At 38.5% G+C, this 25,640-nt stretch overlaps 3 protein-coding genes across 6 annotated transcripts; 1 reads left to right on the top strand and 2 right to left on the bottom strand.

Annotated features, from left to right (window-relative positions):
• The first annotated feature begins 10,821 nt into the window (after window positions 1–10,821).
• Window positions 10,822–14,872, top strand: LOC114526159 (serine decarboxylase 3-like). 4 transcript variants are annotated; one of them, XM_028547678.1, is made up of 3 exons: window positions 10,843–10,931; window positions 12,618–13,117; window positions 13,193–14,872. In XM_028547678.1, exons 2-3 carry the CDS (start codon window positions 12,685–12,687, stop codon window positions 14,386–14,388), a joined length of 1,629 nt encoding a protein of 542 aa, XP_028403479.1. In that variant the 5' UTR covers window positions 10,843–10,931; window positions 12,618–12,684; the 3' UTR covers window positions 14,389–14,872. The 4 variants fall into 4 exon arrangements, with proteins under 4 accessions (XP_028403478.1, XP_028403479.1, XP_028403477.1 ...); XM_028547677.1 differs by having other exon boundaries at window positions 10,822–10,892; window positions 12,618–14,872; XM_028547676.1 differs by having other exon boundaries at window positions 12,621–14,872.
• Window positions 14,873–17,976: 3,104 nt separating this feature from the next.
• Window positions 17,977–20,246, bottom strand: LOC114526177. Its single transcript, XM_028547697.1, has 5 exons — window positions 20,013–20,246; window positions 19,271–19,327; window positions 19,061–19,175; window positions 18,522–18,655; window positions 17,977–18,258 (listed from the first exon to the last, which is right to left on the bottom strand). The coding sequence occupies exons 1-5, from the start codon at window positions 20,166–20,168 to the stop codon at window positions 18,076–18,078; spliced, it is 645 nt and encodes a 214-aa protein (XP_028403498.1). The 5' UTR covers window positions 20,169–20,246; the 3' UTR covers window positions 17,977–18,075.
• Window positions 20,247–21,205: 959 nt separating this feature from the next.
• Window positions 21,206–24,655, bottom strand: LOC114526182. The gene is made up of 4 exons (XM_028547703.1): window positions 24,460–24,655; window positions 23,433–23,489; window positions 23,054–23,174; window positions 21,206–22,663 (listed from the first exon to the last, which is right to left on the bottom strand). Exons 1-4 carry the CDS (start codon window positions 24,617–24,619, stop codon window positions 22,648–22,650), a joined length of 354 nt encoding a protein of 117 aa, XP_028403504.1. The 5' UTR covers window positions 24,620–24,655; the 3' UTR covers window positions 21,206–22,647.
• Window positions 24,656–25,640: the final 985 nt, after the last annotated feature.

Raw genomic sequence — 25,640 nt, 5'->3', positions numbered from 1 at the left:
TTAGATCAGACAGAAATACGTAATTCAAATTCGAGGAAAAAATTTCACGTTTTAAAACTTGACAAAACATATATTTGTTACATCATTTGCAAGAAATGAGACTATAATTTATGTCGACTGGGTACATAGTCAATCAATTTCAGCTCTGCTTACCCAAATAGACTGAAAAGCCAAACTTGCTTCTCCAACATAAATATTGTACACCTTGCTGATTATGACGCAACCAGAGATGAAAGAAATGGTTGCTAATCCTATCAACACAGAACCAATAATAACGAAAATCAGCCTTTCTTTATTTGATAAAAGCATGTCCTTGCTTTATTTGAAACAGCAGCGCCAGCGGCAAGGTGTACGTAATACGATGTAAACAATTGAAAAATACACGCACAAACGTTGATGAAAACTAAAAAAAATGTTAAAAAACAAACAATGATAGTTTTCCTCAATTCTGATTAAAAAAATTTGTTCAAATAGAGTAGATAAGCGCGAAAATATAGGTAATTTTAATTTTAAAGCATTTGCTGCCAAAATTTCTTGTCTCGATGCTGGATGCCTATGGTGCCGGTATTCGTCATTCTTTTAAAATTATTTAGTGTGACCCAAATGGCTTGAAAACTGTTCAGTTTATGACGTTGTGAACGTAAAGTTTTGGCCACAGGGGGGGGGGGTGCATGGAAAGTACAGTATAATTATACGCATACAAAATAAACAAAATATATATACTTTAGTCTGTTGTTACGTTCGCCGGTGAGAACGAACAAAAAATGAGAGCAGTGTTGAGCATTTTAAAACATTTAGTGAATTATAGTGAGCAATAAGCAATTTAAACTTTACAAAGCACATTAACAATATCCTATTTCCTAACATTAACTTATCTGGTAAGAGTAACAGTGAATAGCTCCATAGTTGAAAATCCATCATAAATCCATCTATGTTATAATGTTCATTTGGTCAGCCGTCAGCTTAAATTAGCATCGTCAGTTATGGCATCTTGTAATGGCTGTAATCGCTTGCTTATATCTATTTGCGCTCGGACTTATATACGCTTGCTAAGAGAAACTGCAAAACAACAAGTAATTTCCCCTACGCAATTCAGCGTTGTAGCGCATGCTACCATGGCTTGTGGTTGACACCAAGTTACGCACTTGCGGTTAGGCGTGGACATAGCTATTGCTTGCTCATGCTTATACCTATTTTGCTTACTCATGCATGTAAGTCTTACGAGAATAAGGTTAATTAACTAAAAGGTATATATATATTTATACTAGCTAAGTATATGACGCTATATTATTATACGATCTAATTACATGATATTATGTATCATGTAACACTGTATATAGACGTAAAGCATTGGCGAAAAAGTTTTACTGATTAAAAGATTAAGCCATAGAAAATTAGCGTTGTTGTGTTTAATATTTATATACGGAAAGTAAACTTAACAAGTTTGAAAACAATAGATTTAAGAGAATATTTACCTTTTGTTACCTGTTTAAAAAGACGGATTTTTTTAAATTACAACTTTTACCTTCTTGACCTTTCTAGCAACTTGCTGATTGCCCATCCTCCAACAAAACGTATTTACGCTCGCCCGTCTGGTCCCATTTCTTATACGTTGAAGCGAACTAGCTCATTTTTCTCTATTTGGCGGGTTAGATTTCCTAACTCGATATTGAACTCGCTGACCTTCGTTTAAGTCTGCCCAACATGGAAACCCAAAGCAACTTATCATGTCACTCCTGTATTCGTGCGTCAAAAAGAGGCGATGTAATCCCGCGATAGCAGCTGTAATGTCTTTTTTCGTCATATGTACTGTCTCTCCGTTCTCAGATAAATAATCTTGAAATAACTCTTTGATTCGAAACCAAAAAATCATGGAAAGCAATTCGAATACTTCAAGATTGTCGATCTCACTCTTTGCTGCCAATTTTATTGCGTTGCTGGTGGGATCATTAGCCTATAACTGCCGTTAACTATCTTCTGCAGAAAGTCTTTAACTGAGAAACCAGTAGGAGGTGTTGTTAATTTTCCTCCAGAATTGCACAAATTGTGAAAAACATCCTTCAGGTTGATGGAAACCCCGCTATATTTCTGAAAAATTTTTTGGCCGTGGTTTCGTCATGAAGAGCGTGTGACTCTGTGTCAATCTCATCAGTTTCCTCATCGGTTTCACATTCCTCAGAACAATGGAAGAATGGCTGTCATCGAAGTGACTGTTTCTGCAACATTGCAGGTCGGATCCAAGGAGCATTCGTCTTTGGCAAGGGATAACACCTTCTTAGGTACAGGAAGTAGAAACTTTCGTTGAAATCCAATCACCTGGAGAGCGGCTTCTTCTCTAACTCTAGAAAGGGCGACATACGTCTGACCAGACACGAACTCCGGAGAACAGTGCACGACGACAGCAGTCATATTGAGATTGTGATTTGTGAACTGTTGTTGGGTAACACGGCGTCGCAAATTTCCAAACCGTAGACAGTCAGTCGCATCATTTAACTCGATCTCAGGTTGCTTGAAAACGGGCTCACACTCTTATTAACGACAAATATACACAGAAAATAAACCAAACCCTCAAATAACCCAAAAAATTAACCAAAAGGTATTTTCCCTGGTTCAATTCGGGGCTTTGCAAATACGAAAAAAAGAAAAAACAAAGTGGTTACAGGCAGTATTCGAACACAGGTATCAAGCACAAGAACCAAACCCATGACCACTTGACTGCAATGCATCGAAGAAAAGCCCGCTAGTTTAGCATTATATAGTTATGTCGGCTAATTGTGAAGTGTTTGTCCAGTGGGAAGAGGTCCATAAAAATCAGCAGCAATATTTTGCCAAGGACCAGATGGTAGAGGTGACATTTTAAGTGGTTCTACGTTGTTTTCAGGAGTTGCAGCTTGACAGGGCAGGCAGTGTTTGATCATTAATTCTGCTTGTTTGTCAATGCGAGGGAACCATATTTTTTCGCGAAGTAGCTGTTTAGTTTTTATTAATCCTTGGTGCCCTTCATGGGCCAGTTGAAGGGCTCTGTGACGTAGATTGGCAGGCATCACGATGCGTCGATGCGAGAACCTCTAAGGATAGTGTCATTGTTACCAGTAACGGTCAACTCGTGGCGAACTTTGTAGAAAGCTTTGAGATCTTTTATGTCAACGTTTTCAGCATCGGGAAGTGATGGGCCATCGGTGTTCAAAACTGAGTGCCATTGTTGTGAATGAATAAGTTCTGCGAGCTTCTGTAGCGTTGGGTCATTTAACGTGGCGTCTTGGATTTCAGCTAGTGTCATTGCGAGTGGAACAGCAGATGTAGTGAGAAGGGACACGTATTCTTCAGCGATGTTACGTTCACGCAAGGGTTGGTTTTGTAGTGGGTGACGAGAGATATAGTCGGCAGGATTGGTTTTGCCAGGCTCGTAACGAACGACAAAGTTGTAGGGTTGTAGACGAAGATTCCACCGTTCCAGTCGAGCAGGGGGTTTGGCTTTCGGGTTGTTGAAAATGTGAACGAGCGGCTTATGATCAGTAATCAACGTGAATGGTGCACCATAGACGTACAGGTGAAATTTTTCACATGCCCATACACAGGCGAGAGCCTCGCGCTCTGTTTGGGAATATCTTTGTTCCACATTAGAGAGGGAGCGACTGGCATACGCCACAATTTTCGTCTCACTAGCACCAGTAGAAGAAGTGGTTTTCTGAGTTAAGATGGCACCCAGACCGACAGGACTCGCATCAACAAGAATTTCTGTGTCTTTTGCAGGGTCAAAATATGCCATGGTAGGGCTGGTTGTTAATCGACATTTCAATTCGTTAAAGGCATGTTGGTGCTGCTGTGTCCATTGCCATTTGGTGGAATGACGAGTGAGAGCGCGAAGGGGAGCTGTAAGAGTGGAAAAATCGTAGATGAAACGCGAGACATAATTGACAGTACCGAGAAAACTGCGCAATTCAGCCGTATTAGCAGGTGGGGTGGCATTTTGTATTGCCTGAACTTTCTTGGGATCAGGTGACATGCCTGCTGAACTGAATGTGTACCCAAAGAAATCAAGGTTTTCCTTATCAAAAACACATTTCTCAGGGTTAAGAGTTAGTCCCTTTTCGCTCAAACGTTGGAAAGTTTCCTTCAGGGCTTTGTCGTGTTCTGCTGTAGTCTTTCCAAAGATGATGATGTCGTCACTGATATTCAGAGCTCCATGGATACCATCTAGAGCTTGTTGAATGGTATGTTGGAAAATTTCGGCAGCTGATGAAGTGCCAAAATTTAGACGTTTGTATCTCTTTAGTCCCTTGTGAGTGGTAAAAGTTGTGATGTGCCGTGATTCTGGTGCTAAAACTAGTTGATGGTAGCCAGAACGCAGGTCAAGCTTGCTGAAGGTTTTCGCGCCATTAAGTGAATAGATGATGTCATCTACGGTAGGTGAAGGGTGTCGTTCTTGGCGAATGGCACAATAAGAGAGCCGCATGTCCACGCAAACACGAACTTCGTTGGGATTCTTTGGTTTGGGTGCAGCAACGATTGGGCTCACCCATGGTGTAGGACCTGTTGCATCTTCAATGATATCGTTTTCCTCGAGTCGTTTCAATTCTGCGGCAACTTTGTTTCTCAGGTGGAAGGGAATTCGTCTCTCTGGTTGTGTGACAGGTGGTACGTTGGGGTCAATGTGAAGCTTTATTTCAACATCACGCATCTTCCCAATGCCTTGGAAGAGGTGTTGATATTGGGTTACTAAAGCATGGGTTTTGGGAGAAGTGGTTGTGGCTAAGCATTTGGGTGTGCCCTTTGTGGATGGCAAATTTAGGGACTTTGGCAGTTGGGTCGGTGACGGCACTTGCGGAGAAGGGTGTTTTGTTGGTGGGTGTTTTGCCCTTGTGTCGATTGAATTTACATTAAGCTTGATAAGATCAAGTTCTCGCGCAGTTGTGTAGCTAAGTAGAGAGCCATGAGCATCTTTGACGACATAAAACTTGGCGGAGGTCAAACAACGGCGTGATTCGACTACTTTAACGAAGGTGCCAAGAACAGGCAATGGTGTTCTACTACCATAAGCGTATATTTTAGTTTTTGGTTTTTGAAGCGTGATATGGTCATGTTTATCGTGGCTCTCCAACTTTGCGAAAGCGTTTTCATCAATGACGTTGATGGAAGCACCGGTGTCAATCATGAACGTGAAATTGACATTGTTGATTTTGACCTTCGCTTGAGGTAAGGCCACGCGATGCACTTCCGGAAATTCGGGACGTTTTCTTTGTTGTTCGCTTTGAACTGAGTAGAGCCATTCATCGGACTCAGAGCTTGACGCTGACGGGCTACGGTGATAATCAATGTTGCGAATGTGTTTTCCGACGACGGGGATGTGACGGGACTCTCGTCGAGCGGCAAACCTTAGCAAAGTGTCCAAGACGACGACAATTGTTACATTGTTTTCCTTTCGCTGGACATGGAGTATCTAGATGAGGCCACGAGTTGCCACAGTTATAGCACTTCGACGTTGCTCGCTGTGTGTTGGATCGACGATCAGGGTTATTTTGTTGTTGAAATGCACGCGAATTGTCAGGCGGTTTATTATTGTCAGGCAAAGAAGAACGTGCATGGCGACGTGTTGTGTTGTACGAATGTGATTCATTTCGGCCACGGTGTGGAGTTGTTTCATTTTCGGTTATACTAAGAGCAGCTAATTCTGATGTTGCATTTGTCAGAGTTTTTTCCATGTCTACAGCTTGTTTCATTGAATTTTCAAGTGCACGTGCGTGTTGAAGAAGTTTCGCGAGTGTTATTGTGTCATCTCGTAATGCAGCCTCTCGCAGTTTTTTCGATTGACATCGTTGAATGATCTGAGCCCGAATTTCACTGTCAATGTCGTTAAATTCACAGGTAGATGCTAATAGTCGGAGACGAGTATAGAACTGATCAACGCTTTCGTCATCGAGTTGTTGAGCTTGACGAAATTTGTATATTTCAAATGTCGTATTTTTCTTCGGCGAAAAATGGTCAGTGAGAAGTTTCAAAGTAGTCTTGTAGTCTTTTGCTTCATCAGAGTTAGGTAGATTGTCGAATATTTCGTGGACGGCTTCCCCAGCACAGAAGAGAAGCAGAGAGCGCGGTTGTTTATCATCGGTAATCCCTGTAGCGATAATGTATGTAATGTATGTTTCGAGACGTAAATGTATGTTTCGAGACGTTTTGTCCATCTTTCCCAGCGAATACTCACGTTATTTGGGTCTGCGACGTCAAACGGCGTTATTGGAGGTGTTTGAAAGAGACTAGTAGCCATCAGAGTAAGTTATTTTATCCTCGTCGCCAATGTAAAGTTGTATCTTTAATACTAAAATCTTCTCTATTCCCTTACGTTATTCACATGCGTGTCTATCTATTGTTCTCCGCTTCCCGCCTTATTCTAATTATCTAGTTACTTATTAACTCAACATTACACATTCCATGCAACGTTCCTCATAATGGTACGCCTTAGTACGCTGGATAAATCGATTCCTAGTGCACGAACGGCTTATTCTCGTGTGTTCTATAATTCGTGGTAATTCATCAGTGGCTAATCCTCGTAATACGCTGTCGTACGTTCTATTTTCATGTGTGGAAATGCGTATACAACAAGTTATATTATAAAAAATTACGAGGTGCATGTAAACTGTGGCAATTTCTGAAATGCAGCCTCAAAAAAATATTTGAAATTAGGCAAATCATCCGTGTGTAAAATAAACGCAAGCGCATTACGAAATTAAGCATTATTTTATCCCCTGTGGATAAATATCTTCGAGCGTCATCTAAACATTTCACTCTTCGTCTCTTGTATAAAGGACTAAAAAACAACAAGACAGCGAAATAGCCAACAGTCTAGTATTTTAGGTAAGTCTTCCACTTTATATCAGTTGCTCTAATGCCGCCATTGGCGGCAGATCTAGATCAAAAGAACACTCTTTTCGAAGCCCGTTGTTTAGATTAAACGGCGGATAAGTCAAAATTAAGTAACACTCTTACATTTCTCTTGAATGAGTCGACTTGAATATTATGCACTGAATATGTAGTTGTAAACAGTATTGTTGTATTAAGGTTAAAAACATTAGTTTGCTTGTTGATTAAATCGATAGACTTGCTTTCTATTTTGAACTTATCCACCGTTTAAGTTAAACAGGCTTGATACAACTGGTCCCTGGGGCTATAATATTCAGTGCATCATATTCAAGTTGACTCATTCAAGAGAGATGTAAAAGTGTTATTTAACTTTAACTTATCCACCGTTTAATCTAAATGGTCTTGATACAACCGGCCCCTGATCTTTAATAAAATATTGCTGCGATTGTGGTTACATTAGAAGTAAACTTGCAACTATTCTGTAGCTATACAGAAGAATTTTGTGGCTTTAGCCGGCGCTCTAGCCGATAGTAGGGCCCCCTAAGTCATCTGCACATGTCTCTACAACATATATACAATAAATAAGCACCTTGGGATTGAAAACTCACTCATCTTGAAAGCTAACTCACACTCAAACTCGTGTTTTGGGTGGAAAATCTTAATCACGCCGTAAGGCTTCTATATCGGTGTTTCCGTACTCATATATACGGTTTTCAGTGGCTTATCTTAAACTTTTCTATTCATTACCAGAAATTTGCGACATGATAATTTGCATTTATACTAATTTGCATTTAACTTTCAGCATAATGGCCTTCAACTTTTACTATTAAATACATATAATAAATATACAAAACCTTAAAATGTCGTTGCCCTAGACCTTGCCCACTGTTTGCCGACCTCTGGGTCAATAGAACAGCCGTTTCCCAACGTTTTAATGATCGAATTACTTATCTTAGGTATTTCTACGTTCGGCCAACTGATTGTGAACAAATGTGTATATAGCCTTCGTATTGTTCAAGTTCCTGATAAGACTGATAATATTTTTTAAAGTGATTGCAGTGAAAATCCGAGCCGTACAGAAAAGTTTATACACAAATACGAAAGACAATATCTTTAACAACTTTTTTTGGTATATTACACGTCAATTCATCAACTACCTGAATCGAAATATTCGAATCAATGTAAGCGATTTTATAAGTTCGTTGACAGAACACGGATAAAACTTTGAGCAATATATTTTTAAATTTGGCAGATTACAGAAATGCCCAAGCAAAAAAATTCGGCCACCAAAACGTTTCTAAACAGCTGCTCGACCGATCTAGAGGTCGGCAAACAGTAGGCAAGGTCTAGGTCAACGGCATTTTTAAGTTTTGTATATTTACTATATATATTTTATAGTAAATGTTGAAGGCCATTATGCTGAAAGTTAAATGCAAATTAGTATACATGCAAATTATCATGTCGCAAATTTCTGGTAATGGATTTTAAGAATCAAAGACTAGTTTGCAGCATGAATCAATAACAAACAAAATCTTTATGTCACACTCAATGATTGTGAGAAAGCTTTTTGAACACGGGCGTTAGTCTTGCATTCGTAATAACATGACGTATATAGCGATAAAGAACGATAAATCCAATGATAGGTAATTAAACTATCAGAATTATTACGTCTTCGGAAAATCTCGGTTGAAAACACTCACACTCATTGAGTGCGACATACAAATTTTATTTTTACTGATCAATGAAAAAGTTTTTTCTTAACCATTGGAAACATTCAAGGTTAAACACTGAGAATCAAGCTTTTATTCGACTAGAAATACCTCTATGGAAACCCTATAATATGAGAAGATCACGGGTTGTGCTCTCAGCAGATAAAGGCAATTGTGTTTGTGTTGTCAGTGTAATGGACAGAGAAAACTATCGGGAGAAAGCGAGTGCATTACTCAATGACAAAAGGTGTCCTTAGGTCTGACCCAACTGGTAAGACTGAAAGAGAATTGAACAAACGCCTATTGTTCTTAAAGAAAGGTAAAAAAATTAGCGAGGTCACTTATAAATTGTTGCGTAGTAGCGATCGGTTATCTCCGCGATTCTATGGCTTGTATTCTGAAAGCTCACTCACACTCAAACTCATTGAGTGGGAGATCTTAATCTTCTCATAACGTTTCAATGGCGGTATTTCCAGCCGAACAGGGGCTTGATTTCCAGTGATTTACCTTAAATCTTTCCATCTATTCAGAAAAAACTTTCTCATTGATCAGCATTAACGAAATTTATATGTCACACTCGATGAGTATGAGTGTGGGTAAGCTTTTTGAATACAGGCGTATGTCTTGCCGAAGATTCATAAGTCGGGAATATACCTTTGACACCTATCGTGTCTTTTGTTAACTCTTCCACTTATACATAATCTTTCGAGGTATTTGGCTAGAATATTGTCGATCTCCTACTGTTGGGAATACTGTCTACTCCACTCATTTCGTGGAATTTATTAGAGGTGAAACTCTAAACGCAGACCAAGTGCTCGTATCGTTTGATGTCGTTTCCTTGTTTACCAAAATCCCTGTCAATCTTGCCATCAAAGTTGCTGAAAAAAGACTCACAGAAGATGTTTCTTTATCACAAAGAACATCGTTACCTGAGGAGGATATAATCGATCTTTTATCCTTTGTCTCAATACGACTTATTTTACTTTCGAACGCAACTATTACCAGCAGGTTTTTGGGACAGCGATGGGATCACCGGTCTCGGCAGTAATTGCTAACCAAGTAATGGAAGATGTCGAACAAAGAGCTTTAGCCTCTAGTCCGGTCAAACCTTTGTTTTGGAAACGATATGTTGACAACGTGGCCTCTGCGGTTAACAAAAATGCGTTCGATAATTTGTTGAAACATTTGAATTCTATTGAGCCATCAATTCAATTCACTGTAGAGCGCGAGAATGAGGGAAAGTTGGCTTTTTTGGATACTTATGTTCATAGAAAGATCGAAGGGCAGTTAGAAACTGATGTTTACCGTAAACCTACACACACGCACAAAATTAATATCTATCTTTCTATACTCAAACCATCCAAAAAGGCATAAAAGGTCTTTTGCAAAAACTTTGTTTCAAAGAGCTGAATTGTTAAAATCCAATCGCGTTGCTAGGGACAACGAGCGTGATTATGTCCTCAGTGAACTGAGAGAGAACAATTATCCACATTTTTACATGATTTTCTAAAATCCCCTGTCGCGACCCAATGCAATTCCTCGGAGGGTAATTTCTCAAAAACAGGTTTTGCTATAGTTCCATACATTCAGGGAATTGCAGAACCAAACAAAAAGTTCCTGAATAATTGTGGTATAAAAGTTGCCTTAAAACCCTTTCAGACACTGGGACATATTTTCGCGAAACCCAAGGATCGCGTTGCGACTAAACAGAAAACTCATGCTGTATACTCTATACCATGTGGTGATTGCGAGAAAAAATATCTAGGTGAAACAAAACGCCAGTTCGGCACACGTTTAAAAGAACGTCAAAATGTCGTTTCGAACTTAGACAGTTCAAAATCCGCTTTGGCGGAACTCGTATATGTCAAACTAAACATAACATTGCGTGGAATGACTCAAAAGTCATTACCACTAATGATCATTATGGACAAAGGCGTTTTTTGGAATCTTGGTATATTAATGCGAGTCTTTGTGCCCTAAATAGGTATGGCAGCAGCTATTTGCCAAAAGAATATTTACATCTGATTGATAGATGACGTCATTTGAGAGTATAAATTTTAAGAAACTGAGTTTCAACATCAGATCACCCCTGATGAAGACACTAGACCGGAGTGTCGAAACTTTGGGTCGTGAAAGTTAATCTTTGTGTGGTGATCAATTTCAATTATTAAAACCAGTGTAGCGATAATTACGATAGAGATTAAAGTATTTGTGACCTTTACAACGACACTTTAGAACAGTTGGGTCATTTACTGTGTAACAAGATGCTGAGTCAGTATCGGCAGGTTCTTTGTTTATTTTAAGCAAAACAGTGACGTCTTAAAGGTAAACTCTGGATTCTGCTTCAGTTGAGGGAACTTATAGGTATGATAAAGGAAAATTTTATTCAGATGAAACGCGAAATTTCTAAATTACAGAAGCCTCATGTTAATCAGATAATTTATACGCTTTGCAGGCATTTCAAATAAAGCGAATTAAGAACGGCTCTTTTGTAATAATAATTCAACACTTTATAAAGAATACTTTTGTATCATCATTTGGATCATCGTTTGCACGACGGTCCTACGTATATCTATATTCTACAGGGTGTATCAGAAAAAAGTTTACACTTGGGAAATGTCTTCTAGACCATCGCGCACGCATCGTTAGGGAAATCTTTTGAAATATGTTTTATAAGTTATTAAAGTTTCAGACAATTTCGTGCATGTGCAACAGCGCATGACATTTCAAATGTCATGCATATATTAAACGACCCAACATGCGTTGAGAACGCTTGTTGTTTTGTAGTGAAACGTAATCCGCTGTAAGTTGATTTTTACAGGCTGATGTAAGATTCACAAAACATCATGTTTTCTGAGTTCTCGGTAAATAAGTTTTTTATTGAATTTTTCGCCGTGACTACTAAAACCAGAATTCCCTGTAGGCGTCTTGATACGTCATTATGCACATTAAGGTCTATTAAATGCTCTTCAATATAGTTAGAGAATAGCTATCTTCACTCAGCCAATCAGCTTCTATTATTTCCATGCTCTATATCTCATAGTGTTTCCAATTCATCAAATTATGAGAGATTTTTTGAAGTCATTAGCAACTCTATTTAAGGTCACTAATGAATTCAATCCCTTCTCAAGCCATTCTCTAAAGCCCGTTTTCCACTAGGCGAATTTGTTCGCGCAAACAGATAAAAAGTAGGAAGCGATCCTACTTTTCGGGGCGAAATTTTTCGCAAGCCAATCACATTACTGCATCTCAGATATCGCTTCGCGTCGCGCGAATAAATTCACCTAGTGGAAAACGAGCTTAAGGGGCTGTTTACATGAGCTCGGTAACTCGATATTCAACGAAACGTGAGATGATTTTGAGGTATTGAAATAAGCAGATAACATGATCCTGGCAGTCTTATAATCACCACAAAAATAGCATGTGCTTGTTTTATGTCTAAAATACTTATTTCAGTACCTCAAAGTCCTCTCACGCTTGGTTGAATCTCGGGTAATCGGGCTCATGTAAACAGCCCATAAGACGGTTAGAGCATGATCATTTAATTGTGTTCAATGTGGTATAAAGTTCCTCGAATTAGACACAAGGTCACTCGGGGCTGAGGATTCTCTGGACTATATATCCCATAGAGCACACGTGATCATGCTCTATTCTTACTTCGCATCGTCCTAAATTCTGAACAATTTAGTATTTACCTATGCAAATGCAATATGCATAATTCCAGCCCAGTAAACCTGCTTAGGTGTTTTGCAACAACCGTAAATTATACTGACGACGACTTAGTTAACTACATTGCTAATGTTACGGACAAAACTAGAATATGCATGGAGAATATACACGACGAAAAGACTTGATGTTTTTAACGTTTTCCAACCAAAATCCGTTGCACATAAAAAATCTCCTCTTAATTAAAAAATGTAACTATTACGTCTTACGTTATCAGTGTCTCTCGACTTTGCACGCAGGGTATAAAACCTAAACAAATCCAAATGATTTAAGTACCTTGAATTCAAAAATAAGGTTTAAATGGTGTGTTTCTGTTTCCTTCAGAAGAAGTTATTTGCAAACGGCTGAAGGGCTCTGTAGCGGACAAGAAATAATTTTCAGTTAAAAAAAGATGAACAACTCTGAAGTCCACCGCGACTATAGGCCAAATGTAAACATTGAAGATGTGAGACTATCAGAGCATGGTGTTTCACTAAACAAACGCAGAATCGCTTGGAATAAACTTCACAGGGACTTAACGTCCCATCAAAGAGGATATTTAGGCTTTCAAGCGAACCAAAATCTTGATTGTGATAGAATTAAACCCTTCTTTGACATGGCAATAAACAATTTTGGCGATCCGTTTTCGGCTTCAGGATTGAACGGTACGAACACAATAGTCATGGAACGTGCTGTTCTGGAATATTTTGCAAAGCTCTGGGGAATAATACGTCCATCACAACCTAGCAACGGCGACAAGCTCTGGAGAACACGTCAATCATACCCTAGCAACGAAGAAGAACGAGCTTACTGGGGTTATGTCACGACCATGGGATGCACCGAAGGTAATATGTACGCTTTTTATACAGCGAGAGATTATTTAGCTGGCATGCCACTTACTGATCCTAATCTACTTCAAGACATCAGCGGCGAGTCCGGCACAGAAATAAACGAAACATATCGTACCCTTGTCCCAAACCACGTTCCCTCCGCCGATGTATGCACAAAACGAAATTTGGCAGCCAATCCCAACAACTTCACGCCAGTTGTGTTCATTTCAGAAGAAAGTTATCATGGGAATTTGAAAGCGTTGCACATGTTGCAGATGAAAACATTCCGGGAAATTGGCAGTGGACATTTTCCGTGTCCATTGGAATTTCCTTACGATTACCCGACATGTTTCAATGGTGAAAATCTGGATAAAAACGGTTGGCCACGAGCTGTACCTGTTGACGAAGTTGGTGCGATGAACATACCATGTCTTGTAAAACTTGTCACTCCTTTCTTGTTTAGAGGTTATCCCCCCCTGATCGTGTTCACAAGTGGTACCACATTCAGAGGAGCTTACGACAACCCAAAAGCTGCCATTGATAAGCTTGTGCCCATCTTGAAAGAACACAACATGTACGAACGCCCGGTACAATCTTCTGTGAGTCCAACAAAATTTGATGTTCGTAGTGGATTTTGGTTTCATATAGACGGTGCAAGTGGTGGGGGGCAACTTGCTTTCCTTGAGATGGCGATGAATCAGGGCTTGGTCGAAGATTCGTTTCCAGATGGTTTCCCTCTGTTTGATTTCCGTATTCCTGAGGTGAAGTCAATCGCAACTAGTCTCCACAAGTGGTTTGGCTGCCCTTTTCCTGCTGCCTTGTTCATGATGAGAAAGATGGATCAAGTAAAACCTTTTGAAAATCCCTCATTTATCGGCGGGAATGACAGCACTGTATCTGGTTCAAGAAACGGGCATAGTGTATTGGTACTATGGGATCTGCTTTCAAGGAAATCTTACAACGATCTCGTAGAAATAGTCGTGCGTGAGGAGGCAATGGTGACGTTTTCACTCGGTAAGTTCCGAGATCTGGAAAGAGATCTGAAGTTGGACTTGTGGTTGTTGCATTCGCCTGGGTCACTGTTCATCTTATTTAAGCAGCCAAGACAGGACATCGTCCGTCGTTACTCCTTGGCTTCGAAGGCACTGAACGTAAAAACTCCGGATGGTGAATTTGAACGCAGAATTTATTCTCGTATTTGTTTGATGCCGCATGTCACAGCGGATTTGATTCTGCAGTTGATCGAAGAACTTCGAACACCCTCAGCTTTTCCTAATCAACAGTAACCTGATCTGATCGTTGCCATCACGCAAGTCGAAAGGCAGAAAACAAATATGCAGGAAATAGATTTAACAGTTGAATTAACAAAAGAATAGTTATTACATAGTGCACGCATCACTAGATATGATAAATATAATATAGCTGGCCGTTTTAGATTGCTATATAACATGAAGACTTTAATTCTTTTTGTCAACAGTTTAATGATATATATAACGTCTATGTAGCATTTACTTAAAGATAGAAACCTTGGATAGGCTTTTACACTTTTTTCATAATAAGCTTACTACTGCAGAACTAGTATTAAAAAAATACATAAATTAGGGATAGATGTTTTCCTGTTTTATTTCTTTTCAGTTAGCAATATTCAGGCTGTGGATGCACTATTTTAGCTTATCCTAATCTTGTACTGTACCCTTCAGTGGAAGTAGTGGGGACTCTGGGATAATCTAAGGCTGGTTTAAGGCTAAGTCTAAGGCTGCCACTGCAACGAACAAGAGCATACATGCATACGTGCACCCTCCAGCAGAAAATATATGTCAGGCGCCGGTTGTATCAAACCTGTTTAGCCTAAACGGTGGATAAGTTCAAAATAGAAAGCAAGTCTGTGGTTTTATTCAATAAGCAAACTAAATGTTTTCAACCTTAATACAAAGATACTGTTTACAACTACATATTCAGTGCATAATATTCAAGTTGACTCATTCAAGAGAGTTGTAAAAGTGTTATTTAATTTTGACTTATCCACCGTTCAAGCTAAACGGGCTTGATACAACTGGCCCCAGGTTATTTAATTCAATCGGCGTTTTATTTAACAAACATACATTTACATTGCAGTATTTTTCAAAGATTACACATTCTATCACTCGTCACATATTTCAAGATTAAAATGGAAACTATTTCGTAAAAATACTAAGACTAAATTTCGTAAAGTCACATTTTAAATACACCGTTCCCTATCGTCATTATAGACAGTAGCGTAGCCAGCCTGACGATTTGTCCCGCTATGCTAATATTTTGGAGTTCACTGACTGTGAAAACAATAGATTTCTAAAGACACGAATAATTATAATAACTCGAAATTTACATAGCGGGACAAAATCGTCAGGCTGGCTACGCCACTGATTATAGACAGGGTAAATGGAGCGAGTTATCTCGGCTAGGCGAGGTGAAAACTGCGAGTAATTCAAATACGTTTTAAAACTTAATAAACTTATATTTGTTACATCATTTGCTAGAAAAGAGACTATGTCGACTGGGTACATCAATTTCAGCTCTATATCAGTCAATCAATTTCAGCTCTATATACTTACCCAAATAGACTGAAAAGCCAAGCTTGCTTCGCTAACATTAATATTGTGCATCTTGCTGATTATGACACAACGAGAGATGAAAGAAATGGTTGCTAATCCTATCAACACAAAGCCAATAATAACGAAAATCAGCCTTGCTTTCTGTGAAAAAAGCATGTTCTTGCTTTCTTTGAAACAGCAGCGGCGACGTGAAATGAATATGGAGAGTTCAGAATTGTTTCGTCTTCAGTTAAATATTATTTTACCAATTGTTTCCATTTATAAATAAACGACGCTTTGGAATCAATTGTTGTATTGTGCGCAATACGTCACTCAAGTCTTATCATTTGGATTTGCATTGTGGGTAAAACGGCTAAATCCAATGTAATTTATAGTCCTCGAATTAAGCCAGTCGCACACAAGATCATTTTGCGGCAAAAGCTATAAAAACGTTCCGGCAAACATCATACTTGATTGATTAGTGCTGGATCAGCGTTGAAATTAGTCTATATAACCAATTTCTCTGTAGCTATTTGCTATTATTCGAGAGTCAATTTCAATCTCGATTTACATTAAATTTATTTTGCTGTTAATTGCCGTCCTGGCTTGTCGATAGGCTAAGAAATGATCATTCATCATAGAACAATTTCAGAGGCCAACCTGAAGAGGAATGTAATCTCCTTACTTACTCAGAGGGAATACATTCCATGACGCAGTTAAAAACACGCGATGTTGTAGAAAAATGAACTTTATTATTAAAATGAATATTATTAATTAGTACCTTTTATCCTGCATCTTGATAACAAGCTACATGTACTTGTAGTACATGTTAATTTTATAGGCCGATTCACTGTAGATTTCAGTAAAATTGCTCTGAATGGACAATTACTTTAGAATTGGAGAATACCAACCAAAGGGACATGTCGCAGTGCTCGGAAGCTTTCGTCCAATTGGAGAATGCTTTTCTATGCTTTCTAACGAACGAAGCTATGCTATTGGTTGAATCGGAAATGTATTGTAAAGTTCCGAGGAGCTGCGAGGAGCTGCGAGGAGCTGCGACCCTACCTCAACCAAAACTTATTACAGGGTTTACATAAATTTAAAATTAAAAAAGCAGCAAAAAAGGAGTTTTTGATAAGTGTCGCATTCCAAAATATAATATATTCCAATGTGGCGTAGAACAAACGGGTCATCACTTTAAATAAATAGGCACATTTAGGGGGTGTTCACATGGGCCGGCTCATGTGAACTGCCCTTCAGAACGAAGACGTGAACTTGAAAGAGGTCGTGGGGAATAAACAGCGCGGAACGTCTATACAGGGTGTCCCAAAATATTCCTCCCCCTGAAATGAAGCTTTTGTTGGAATTTGAATGCATGATCAACGCAGTAGATTTACACAATGTGTAAATAGCATAGTTATTAGGTTGAGGCATTCAAATAAAGCGTCTTGCTTTCAATTGGGTTTATCCTAATATCCTAAGGCAATCGGATTCTAATAGTGGCTTGATTTCAATAGTGGAAACGTTTTTTTTGGGGGCACCCTCTATATGGATATGCCAATACTACCAGTTATGGCTATTAACCGGATTTTAATACCTACTCTAAAAAAACTTTACTAAAGAGCTCATTTAAGAGATCATGGCGTTTTTATATTTATCGATGAGACCGGAAATCGATATCAATTATTTAAAATCGACTATGTTTGTGTTAACTAAAAGCGTTTTAAATGCTGTTGATCCTGCTTAGCCGAGATTCAACGAAACGTGAGATGACTTGAGGTATTAAAATGAGTAAATAACATGATCCGTGCAGTCGTGTAGTCATCGATTCCCACAATAACATGTGCTTGTTTCGCTTCATAAAGACTTATTTTATTACCTGAAAGTCCTTTTCAGCTTTATTTGTCAAATCTTGGCTAACCAGGCTCATCACTCCTGCATGTGGACTGCCCCAGTAGACAGCAATTATAGGAGGATGTGACAATGATGAAAAGATACAGATACAGTTGTTATTGCTCATGTGTCTCTTCTTTTTAAAATAAAATGCCGAGAAATTGTAAATTGAACAACATTTCATGCTCCAAACGCTTCAAATGGTCAAGAGTTTTATTTTCAAACAAACCGTTTAGTACGGGAAATCCATCTAATTTTCGTGCGAATTTACCAGGATATTCGTAGAAGTAGTAGATATGCACCATAGACACAGGACCGTAACTAGAACGATAATTGGGGGGTGTTTATTCATATATTCAGTTCTGCCCGACGGGTTTCTTTTGTAAGTGCAATAGCTTACAATAGAAACCCGTCGGGCAGAACTGAATATATGAATAAACACCCCCCAATTATCGTTCTAGTTACGGCCCTGCATAGACACGCTCATCCACCAAGACAAAGCCGAGCAGTTCAAACATTGATGAGTTTTTCCAATTCTCCTACACGCATGTCATCATTTTCATATTCATTTTCATTCTCATTTTCAATGGTATTTATGTCATTGCCGTTGTTGGTATTACTGGTAGTTCCAGGTTGTTCCAGATATGATAATTGCTGTCTAGTCATTACCATTCCGCGGTCTTGTTCGGATTCCTAACATATTAGATATCGAGTATAAAAAAACCCTGATTGAACGTGTCTAGAATATAATATCCCAAAAAATTTCAGCAACGTTTTCCAAAGTTTTACTTCCTAGGTCTGACGCAGTATAGAAAATGGAAAGAAACTACAATGCAGGGAGTTGGAGAAATACTTGAAATGGAATCCACTTTTTTGATGCGCTGCGAGATTTAATTTGCTTGTCAACAACGAGTGCAACTGCGGCATTATTGAATCGGATTATCTGACGTACGTACCTGTCGTTTGGATAGAATTTTAAAACAACCAAATCCTGATGCAACAGAACTCACGACGATAAATGCGACAAAAACGATGATTAATACAAGATGAAGAGACATCAAAGTTTTCTCGTCAGAACAACTGTATGATTCTACATTGAAACGTAAAAAAACAAAAAATCTAATTTCGAAAAATGCGAGTTTTACGTTTTGAACTAAACAATAGTAATCATTAGGGTCTGCTTACATGGAGCGAGTTATCCCGGCTAGGCGAGGTTAAAAGCGCCACAGATCAAAAGTTTAATCTGATTAGTCTTTTGTTATGATGCAGTTTTTACCTCACCTACCCGGGATAACTCGCTCCCTGTAAACAGACTCTTAAGAGAAGAATATAATTATGTGAAATGAAATGAGTACAAGGTGATGTAGCCACTTATTGTAATTGCGTTTGATAATTTCCGAGGCTACACATCGCAGTCATTGGCTCATTGGTACGTCGGATCGACAAGCAAGTATGCAAAACTAGAAGACTTACTCAAATTTACTGTTTTACATACCCGTCGGGCAACTAAAGTAGGCACGCCTTCGTTTGATGAAGGACAGGATAGAATTAGTTAATCCACCAATTCCCAGCATTATTCCAACTGAATTTGTAGCCAGGGCTGGACCCAGCTACAGGGAAATAAGTACAAGATAGTAGCGAAGTTCCAAGAAAATTGCAAGGGATTGATATGGATATTCTTGAATAGAATAGAGCTTTTCCTTACCAAAGTCGTTCCTTGTCTCACGCCAGACAGTATGGACAGAAGAGCAGGCGCTAAAAACTTGAAGGAGAGAGAAATTCGAATGATTTAATTTAACGATATCGTACTTTACAGGTGTCGTGTGCTCAAAAGTCAGATACACAAACGTACTTCTGCAATTTAATAAGATGTCGCTAAGCGTGGTTAGGTAAGCAAACTTTAACTGCAACTGCTTTACAATGAGACTCCCTTACATTGTGTTCTCTTGATAAACAGGTTGTAGTTGATCGCATTGACTCGCTTTATATTAAACACCCCCCCCCCCCGATTACACTACCGTGAGTACCGTCAACTTCATTGGCACAGCTAGGTTGAAGGCCCAGCACGGGTGAAAATGGTACGGGTATCCATTTAGAAAGTTGTGTCATAACTGTAAAACTAGAGATGATCTGGAAGGAGCACAATTACACCCCCAGAAGTCTACGGTAAGGTTATATAGGTAGAATAGACATTTCGTTGTCCGGAGGTGTGTGACGTTGCCTACGCGTATACCGCTCAAGCGTGCGATAATAAATATTGCGACGTTCAAGATAGCAATTTGTAAAACAGTTTTGTATCATTTTTATTTTTCCGACGTACAGAACGTTAAACTGCCGGTGTCATTGTAGACGTACGGCGGTAAAGTAAACCTTTTCAAGTGTGCTGACCTGGTAAAACTCTCCTCGACACACTGAATATCAGTGGTACTGTACGTATATGTACTTACACAGATAGTTTGGAAACCTAAACTTGCTTCCTTCGGATCTTTGTCATACAACCTATTCATGGCTATACTTGCACAGATAAGAGATGTGGCTGTTAATACCAACAATACACAACCAACAACGATTAAAAACTTTCTTCCTCGCCGCGATAGAGGCATTTTAAATATTGTTTTGCTGACTTTTAAGTTGCCTTCCTTTGATATGGCTATATATATGCTGAGGTGAAGTATCAAATATATACAGGAAGTTGCCAATCAATTCGTTTTGTTTAGATTTAACACTTGAGTTCATTTGTATAAAAGTGTTATTGGCAATTTCACTGTAGCATCAGCCCACGCAAAAACTCAGTGGCTTGTAGGTAAGTGTCTCGATCGTGCTCTTGCAAAAAAGCTTAGAGTAAATGATTTAAGAGCTTAGTTATAGGAAGAAATCTTTTGCCAAAGGCAACCACATTTCAATAGATAATTATAATAACGTTAACATTATTGAGAGAACCGATAGGGCCTGTTTATATATAAGACCAGTCCAGTTTTTCACCATATTTGTAAAATTGCATTCATATGAACAAGACCAGCCTTGCTCTGCCGAGATCCCGTCTGAACGAAGCGAGATCTCCGTTTAACAGGCTAATATGAACCCATCAAGTGGGTCAGCAGAAGCGAGCTAGGCTAGCCCGGCTGATATAAACAGGCCCTAATGCTAATCACCTTACCCATTTATATAAAGAAATATTTCTCATTGGCATGCATTGACTGCAATTTCTTAAAAGAGGTCTCGCCTGGTAAAATGAGTATCTTGCTAATGATGTTCAACTGCGATGTACTGAGATGTAGGATGATCGGTTGGTAGTCGCAATCACTATCTCAAAGCCCTTGGCGTAAGGGATATTCTCACACATTGCACCCGTCATGCATTAAGACCTCGACATACTTTAACGCCCCGTTTGCACTCCTAAAATGGGTATCCGTATACCTAATTGTATTCGACAACTTGGGCAAGCGAAAGACAGTTCGTCTTCTAATTCGTGAAATCTGTGCATTATCTATGTGTAAGAACCTGAAAGTAACATTTATTTCAGAATTATAAGATCATGACGTGCCTATATACTTTTTACTTTGAGAAACAAGCAAACTGTATTACGTAAACTGCCATGACTAAAAATTTTTTTGTCAACACTTAATATAATGAAGACCAGTGTAGTTTTTGCTTGTCATTACCATCCGGTATAAAAACGGAACCTAGTGTAGTATTATAACTATTATAGTGTGCAAGCTCCAACAGTTAATCGATGAATATTTATTTCACGAGTCTTTCCGTTTCTGCTCCAGGAAGGACGTCTGCATGGTGCATTGACATTGTCGATATTGCCAGACGCACAAGGCTGTTCGTGTGGTGATTGCACTCCTGATTCCATTACCGTGCCGTTATCTTGTTCAGGGTGAGTGGCAGCACTGTGTCTCTAAAAATATTGATCAGTTTTGTCATTTTCAAGATGTTATGACGCTACGATTGTGTCATTGTTAGCTAAAATAAAACTAATGTTCACATGCATGCAGTTTTAAAGTGTCTTTGCACGAGAAGTTTTGACAACCAGTAAAATGAAACTTTGAGATGAAACATAATTAATTTTACTGATAAGCAATTAACTATCTCTAGATGGTTGAGTAAATAATCGTAATTGGCATACGAAAAACATCTCAGCAAGTTTTATTTCAATTACTTAATTAAACTGTGATTAAGGAGCAAACTGGTCATTATACATGCAGTGATAAATCAGTGAATCAGTGCCGAATAAACTGAAGCAATATCGAGGTGATCCAGCGATATTCAAAATAAACGACCATAGCACAATTTTGAACTCACAGCACCTGAACTATGAATGCTACTATATGGTTACAAATTTCTAGCTAAAGTATATTTTGTAACACAAATCTACCATTGAATTTGTTTGAATGGTTTTTCAAAATCTTAATAATTTTATTTGTGTGTGAGCTTTTATAACCGACTTTGAATATTGGTATCCGGCATTCTACTCAACTTGAAACGGGAACAATGAAATGAAATCATGGTTTCAATTAAAGATGGCTATTAGCTATACGTCAAGAGAATAAAAAATCATTAGGTGCATTGTGCTGTGTGTTGTCACCGTAACGTTGTGTTTGAGAGTGAGCAAGTGTGTCCTTCATATGCGTTCTGTATATCAACGTGCACTAGGTGCATGTGTGAATAAAAATACAGACTCAAGTTGCGATATTCGTTGTATCTGGTGCCAGCAGCAGCGTAACTTGCATCGAAGCGAAGGCGGATATTTGCAGTTCATCTTTAATTTTACACCAACCAATAATTATGGAATGGAATTGAATGAAGACTCCGCAAACGAACAGCACCAGTCCACAGTACTCGTCTGTTGCATCGCAATACTTTGTTTTATATTGCATTGAAAGATGGCTTTTAGAAGCAACTAAAACGTTGTTCTAATAATCTCGCACATCTAAATCACGTCAAAAATGTTTAATTTCCTGTTGTGTCGGTAGCATTTTAGCACAACCGTAGCCTGATACAACGAAACAGACGATGATAATTGCCGCATAAACAATGAGTAACACAAGTTGAGCCATCATTTCAGTAAATCGCCTCTCACATGATTCTGTAACTATGAAAATAAAGAAAAGGCTTGTTTAAGACTGTTTTATATAAGAGCATCAAATGTGGTATAACAACTGCCTAAAATAAACAAAAAACTTCTCGACGTTTCGACCTGAGGCCTATAGGGCCTTCGTCAAAAGAGACGATACCCTAGTTTAGAGATGATAGATTATATATATATATATATATATATATATATATATATATATATATATATATATATATATATATATATATATATATACACCCATTTGCAAAAACGTTGGCCGCAGATATAGATAGATAGATAGATACTCGACTAAAAATTAGGAAATGAAATGATTGATTGCTGATCAAATTAAACAAACAAATTGCAAATCGTAAATCAGGAATCGAGAATCAGCTATTGGGTACATACGGAAGTGACAGTCTAGAGAACGATGAAACTTTCGCGCACGAAGGAATAACACGGTAGAACGGAGCAATCCACCAATTGCAAGCATTATTCCAACTGAGTTTGTAGCCAGGACTGGACCCACCTTTAAGGAAGTAGAAGAAGTATGAGGTATTATCTAACTAACATGTAATTCTATCTGTCAAAACACTGTATCTATAAAAGACTATAATAATTTTATTGAGATTGTACTGATTAGGGGAAGCGTTTTGCTATATCATTTGTGAAATTCTAATTACAGTGAAAACCTGAATTAGCTCCTATACTTTTATGACCCCCCTGCCTGAGAAAATAAACTAATAAAACGTGATAATCAACCAAACACAATTTGACGTTTCCTCACCTAATTCACGTCTTGATACCGCAGAGAGAATGTGAGAATTAGAGCAGGTACTAGAAACTTAAAGAGAGGAAAATTGTTGAAATTTTGCCGGTTTCATGACACTGTCCTGTAGCTTTGTGCTTGTATGGTAGAAATTGGTAGTTGCTTAATTCGCGGTATCCAATTTTTTAAAAGCTCATTTTGTCTTATGCTTTTTTAATCGATAGCAAGTGGCAAATGTTGTTCCACAGCGGGCTAGTAATTTTGGCTACTGGATTCAATCGTCGCGCAGAATGTGGTCCTAAATTTTTGGTGTTAAACTGAAAACCGCAAAGCAAATAGACTCTTTTGATAATTCCATCACAACATTATCGTTACCATTTATCGTTACTAATTCCGCCCGATGATTAGGAATGATGCACATCTTCTATGTGCCAGAAATCTTTTAGAAGCAAACTCGTTTTGGTGATCGCTTTTTCATGGCTTTCCACCTCAAATTCCAGATCTAAAACTTATGGAGCACTTGTAGGACCGTTTTAACCGAAAAAGGGCGACGCGATGAAGTTCACTGCGGCCATGACATAAAAATACCCGCGTGTAAATCTCCGAGCGGAGTTAGTACCCTCGCACGGTTCGGGGGTTATATATACACAAAACTGAACACGATCTGAAGAACTTATTGAATGTTATTCGGGGAATGTGTCGAATTGCTCGTGCATGCAATTATGAACATGAGACTGTCCTCGTAATATTCTCATTTCTGAAGAAAATTATGCTGAAACGGCTGGGTAATAGGCTCCAATACGTATTTCGGCTTTCGAGTTTCCGTTAACGGGTGATCAGATCGACCAGTAGGGTAATAAAACGTAACTCGAGTGGGGGGAATTGCAACGATTATAAGCGAATCGAACATTTCATGTTTTCTTGTTTTTCGACTTGCCGAATATTTAGTTGTCGTTGACATTGTTTTTTTTTCGTCGGCTACCAGTAATGTAAATCTGACCGGGTACATACAAAATGCTCGATACAAAATTTCAGTGGTACTTACACAAATAGCCCTGAAACCGGAAATTGCCTTCCATGCAAGGATCAGTTTCATGCACCTCTTTTATTATTACACTTCCACAGATAAGAGCAATGGTTGTTAATCCAAACAAAAGGCAACGCACACCGTTGAAAAACTTTCTTTCTTCTTGTGTTGAAGGCATTTTATCTCACGTTTCGTGCTGTAGCTCCTCTCGATATCGTTGCTGAAGCGAATTATTTATACAGGAAGTTAAACACTGTTTTTTTTCTTTAATTGATAATAAATAGGTGCTTTTCGGCATGAACATCAAACAGTTCTTTGTGTGGCGTAGGCTTGCCTTTCAAGACATTTCTACTTCTGTAAAATGCGCGTAAAATCAATAAAAAAACGAAAATGGTCACAGAATTTAAGAAAATGGCAAAAATGGCGCTGTTACACAATTTTCCTTGCAACTTGCAATGCAATAATTTTGAGAATAATTTTAATACGCAAAGAGTGTTCAGAATTATAAGAAAATGTTAGCAGATCGTAAGAAATGTTCGTATTGGACAACTTTAGGTGCCTCAGCAGTAGAAATGCATTGCAAGTTGTAAGGAAAGTTGGGTGGTGCAACACAACCGTAAACAGTGTTAACGATTTCACGTGTGCTGACTCCCGTGCAGTCATCATCAAATCAATCCAATAATTATCATTTATAGACCAGAGTTCATGTGTTCATGTCTTTTCTTCATTCAATTTCGCAAAAAATAGAGTGTGCTGAAACCCTGCAACATTATCTAAACAGTGTCGTTAACAATATAGGAACAAGCTGTTAATAATTAATGTGCTGCAATATTTGTTTTTGAAGTTATTCGGGAAAAAACCCTGTTGTTAATTCCTGTTTTTAGTGAATTACTACATAACCGACATCGTTTTTATTCAGCATGCATGCGCATACAATTACGGAACTACGGAATACAAAGTTTAAACTCAAAACTATACGGACGTTTTACATCATTAAGTTTTATGATCTTTGAGATATTTTACTAGAGGAGATATAAAGAGATATGAAGTACATCAGTATACCGATGGTAGGTACGGTTGAACACAGAAATAAAGACAGAAACACATGAAAACAGAGAGAAAGGGAGCTACAGAAATCTTAAATTATTTTACATGATGCATGGAATTTATTACTTTTGTGCCGTAGCCTCTATGGAGTT

This window comes from Dendronephthya gigantea, unplaced genomic scaffold, assembly GCF_004324835.1.
Source record: "Dendronephthya gigantea isolate DGI-Jeju-01 unplaced genomic scaffold, DenGig_1.0 000037F, whole genome shotgun sequence".
Classification (NCBI taxonomy): Eukaryota; Metazoa; Cnidaria; class Anthozoa; order Malacalcyonacea; family Nephtheidae; genus Dendronephthya; species Dendronephthya gigantea.
Note: the sequence above shows the minus strand (reverse complement) of the source record. Positions and strands in the feature narration are given on the sequence as shown.

What these genes read in the sequence shown, in the direction of transcription:
- LOC114526177 (XM_028547697.1), bottom strand. Translation starts at nt 20,168, where the DNA reads ATGCCTCTATCGCGGCGAGGAAGAAAGTTTTTAATCGTTGTTGGTTGT. An exon ending in TAGGTTTCCAAACTATCTGT is followed by an intron (nt 19,328 to 20,012) that starts GTAAGTACATAT and finishes CTCTCCTTCAAG; the next exon opens with TTTTTAGCGCCTGCTCTTCT. An exon ending in CTACTTTAGTTGCCCGACGG is followed by an intron (nt 18,656 to 19,060) that starts GTATGTAAAACA and finishes GTTTCAATGTAG; the next exon opens with AATCATACAGTTGTTCTGAC.
- LOC114526159 (XM_028547677.1), top strand. Translation starts at nt 12,685, where the DNA reads ATGAACAACTCTGAAGTCCACCGCGACTATAGGCCAAATGTAAACATT.
- LOC114526182 (XM_028547703.1), bottom strand. Translation starts at nt 24,619, where the DNA reads ATGCCTTCAACACAAGAAGAAAGAAAGTTTTTCAACGGTGTGCGTTGC. An exon ending in CCGGTTTCAGGGCTATTTGT is followed by an intron (nt 23,490 to 24,459) that starts GTAAGTACCACT and finishes CCTCTCTTTAAG; the next exon opens with TTTCTAGTACCTGCTCTAAT. An exon ending in GGTATCAAGACGTGAATTAG is followed by an intron (nt 23,175 to 23,432) that starts GTGAGGAAACGT and finishes ACTTCCTTAAAG; the next exon opens with GTGGGTCCAGTCCTGGCTAC.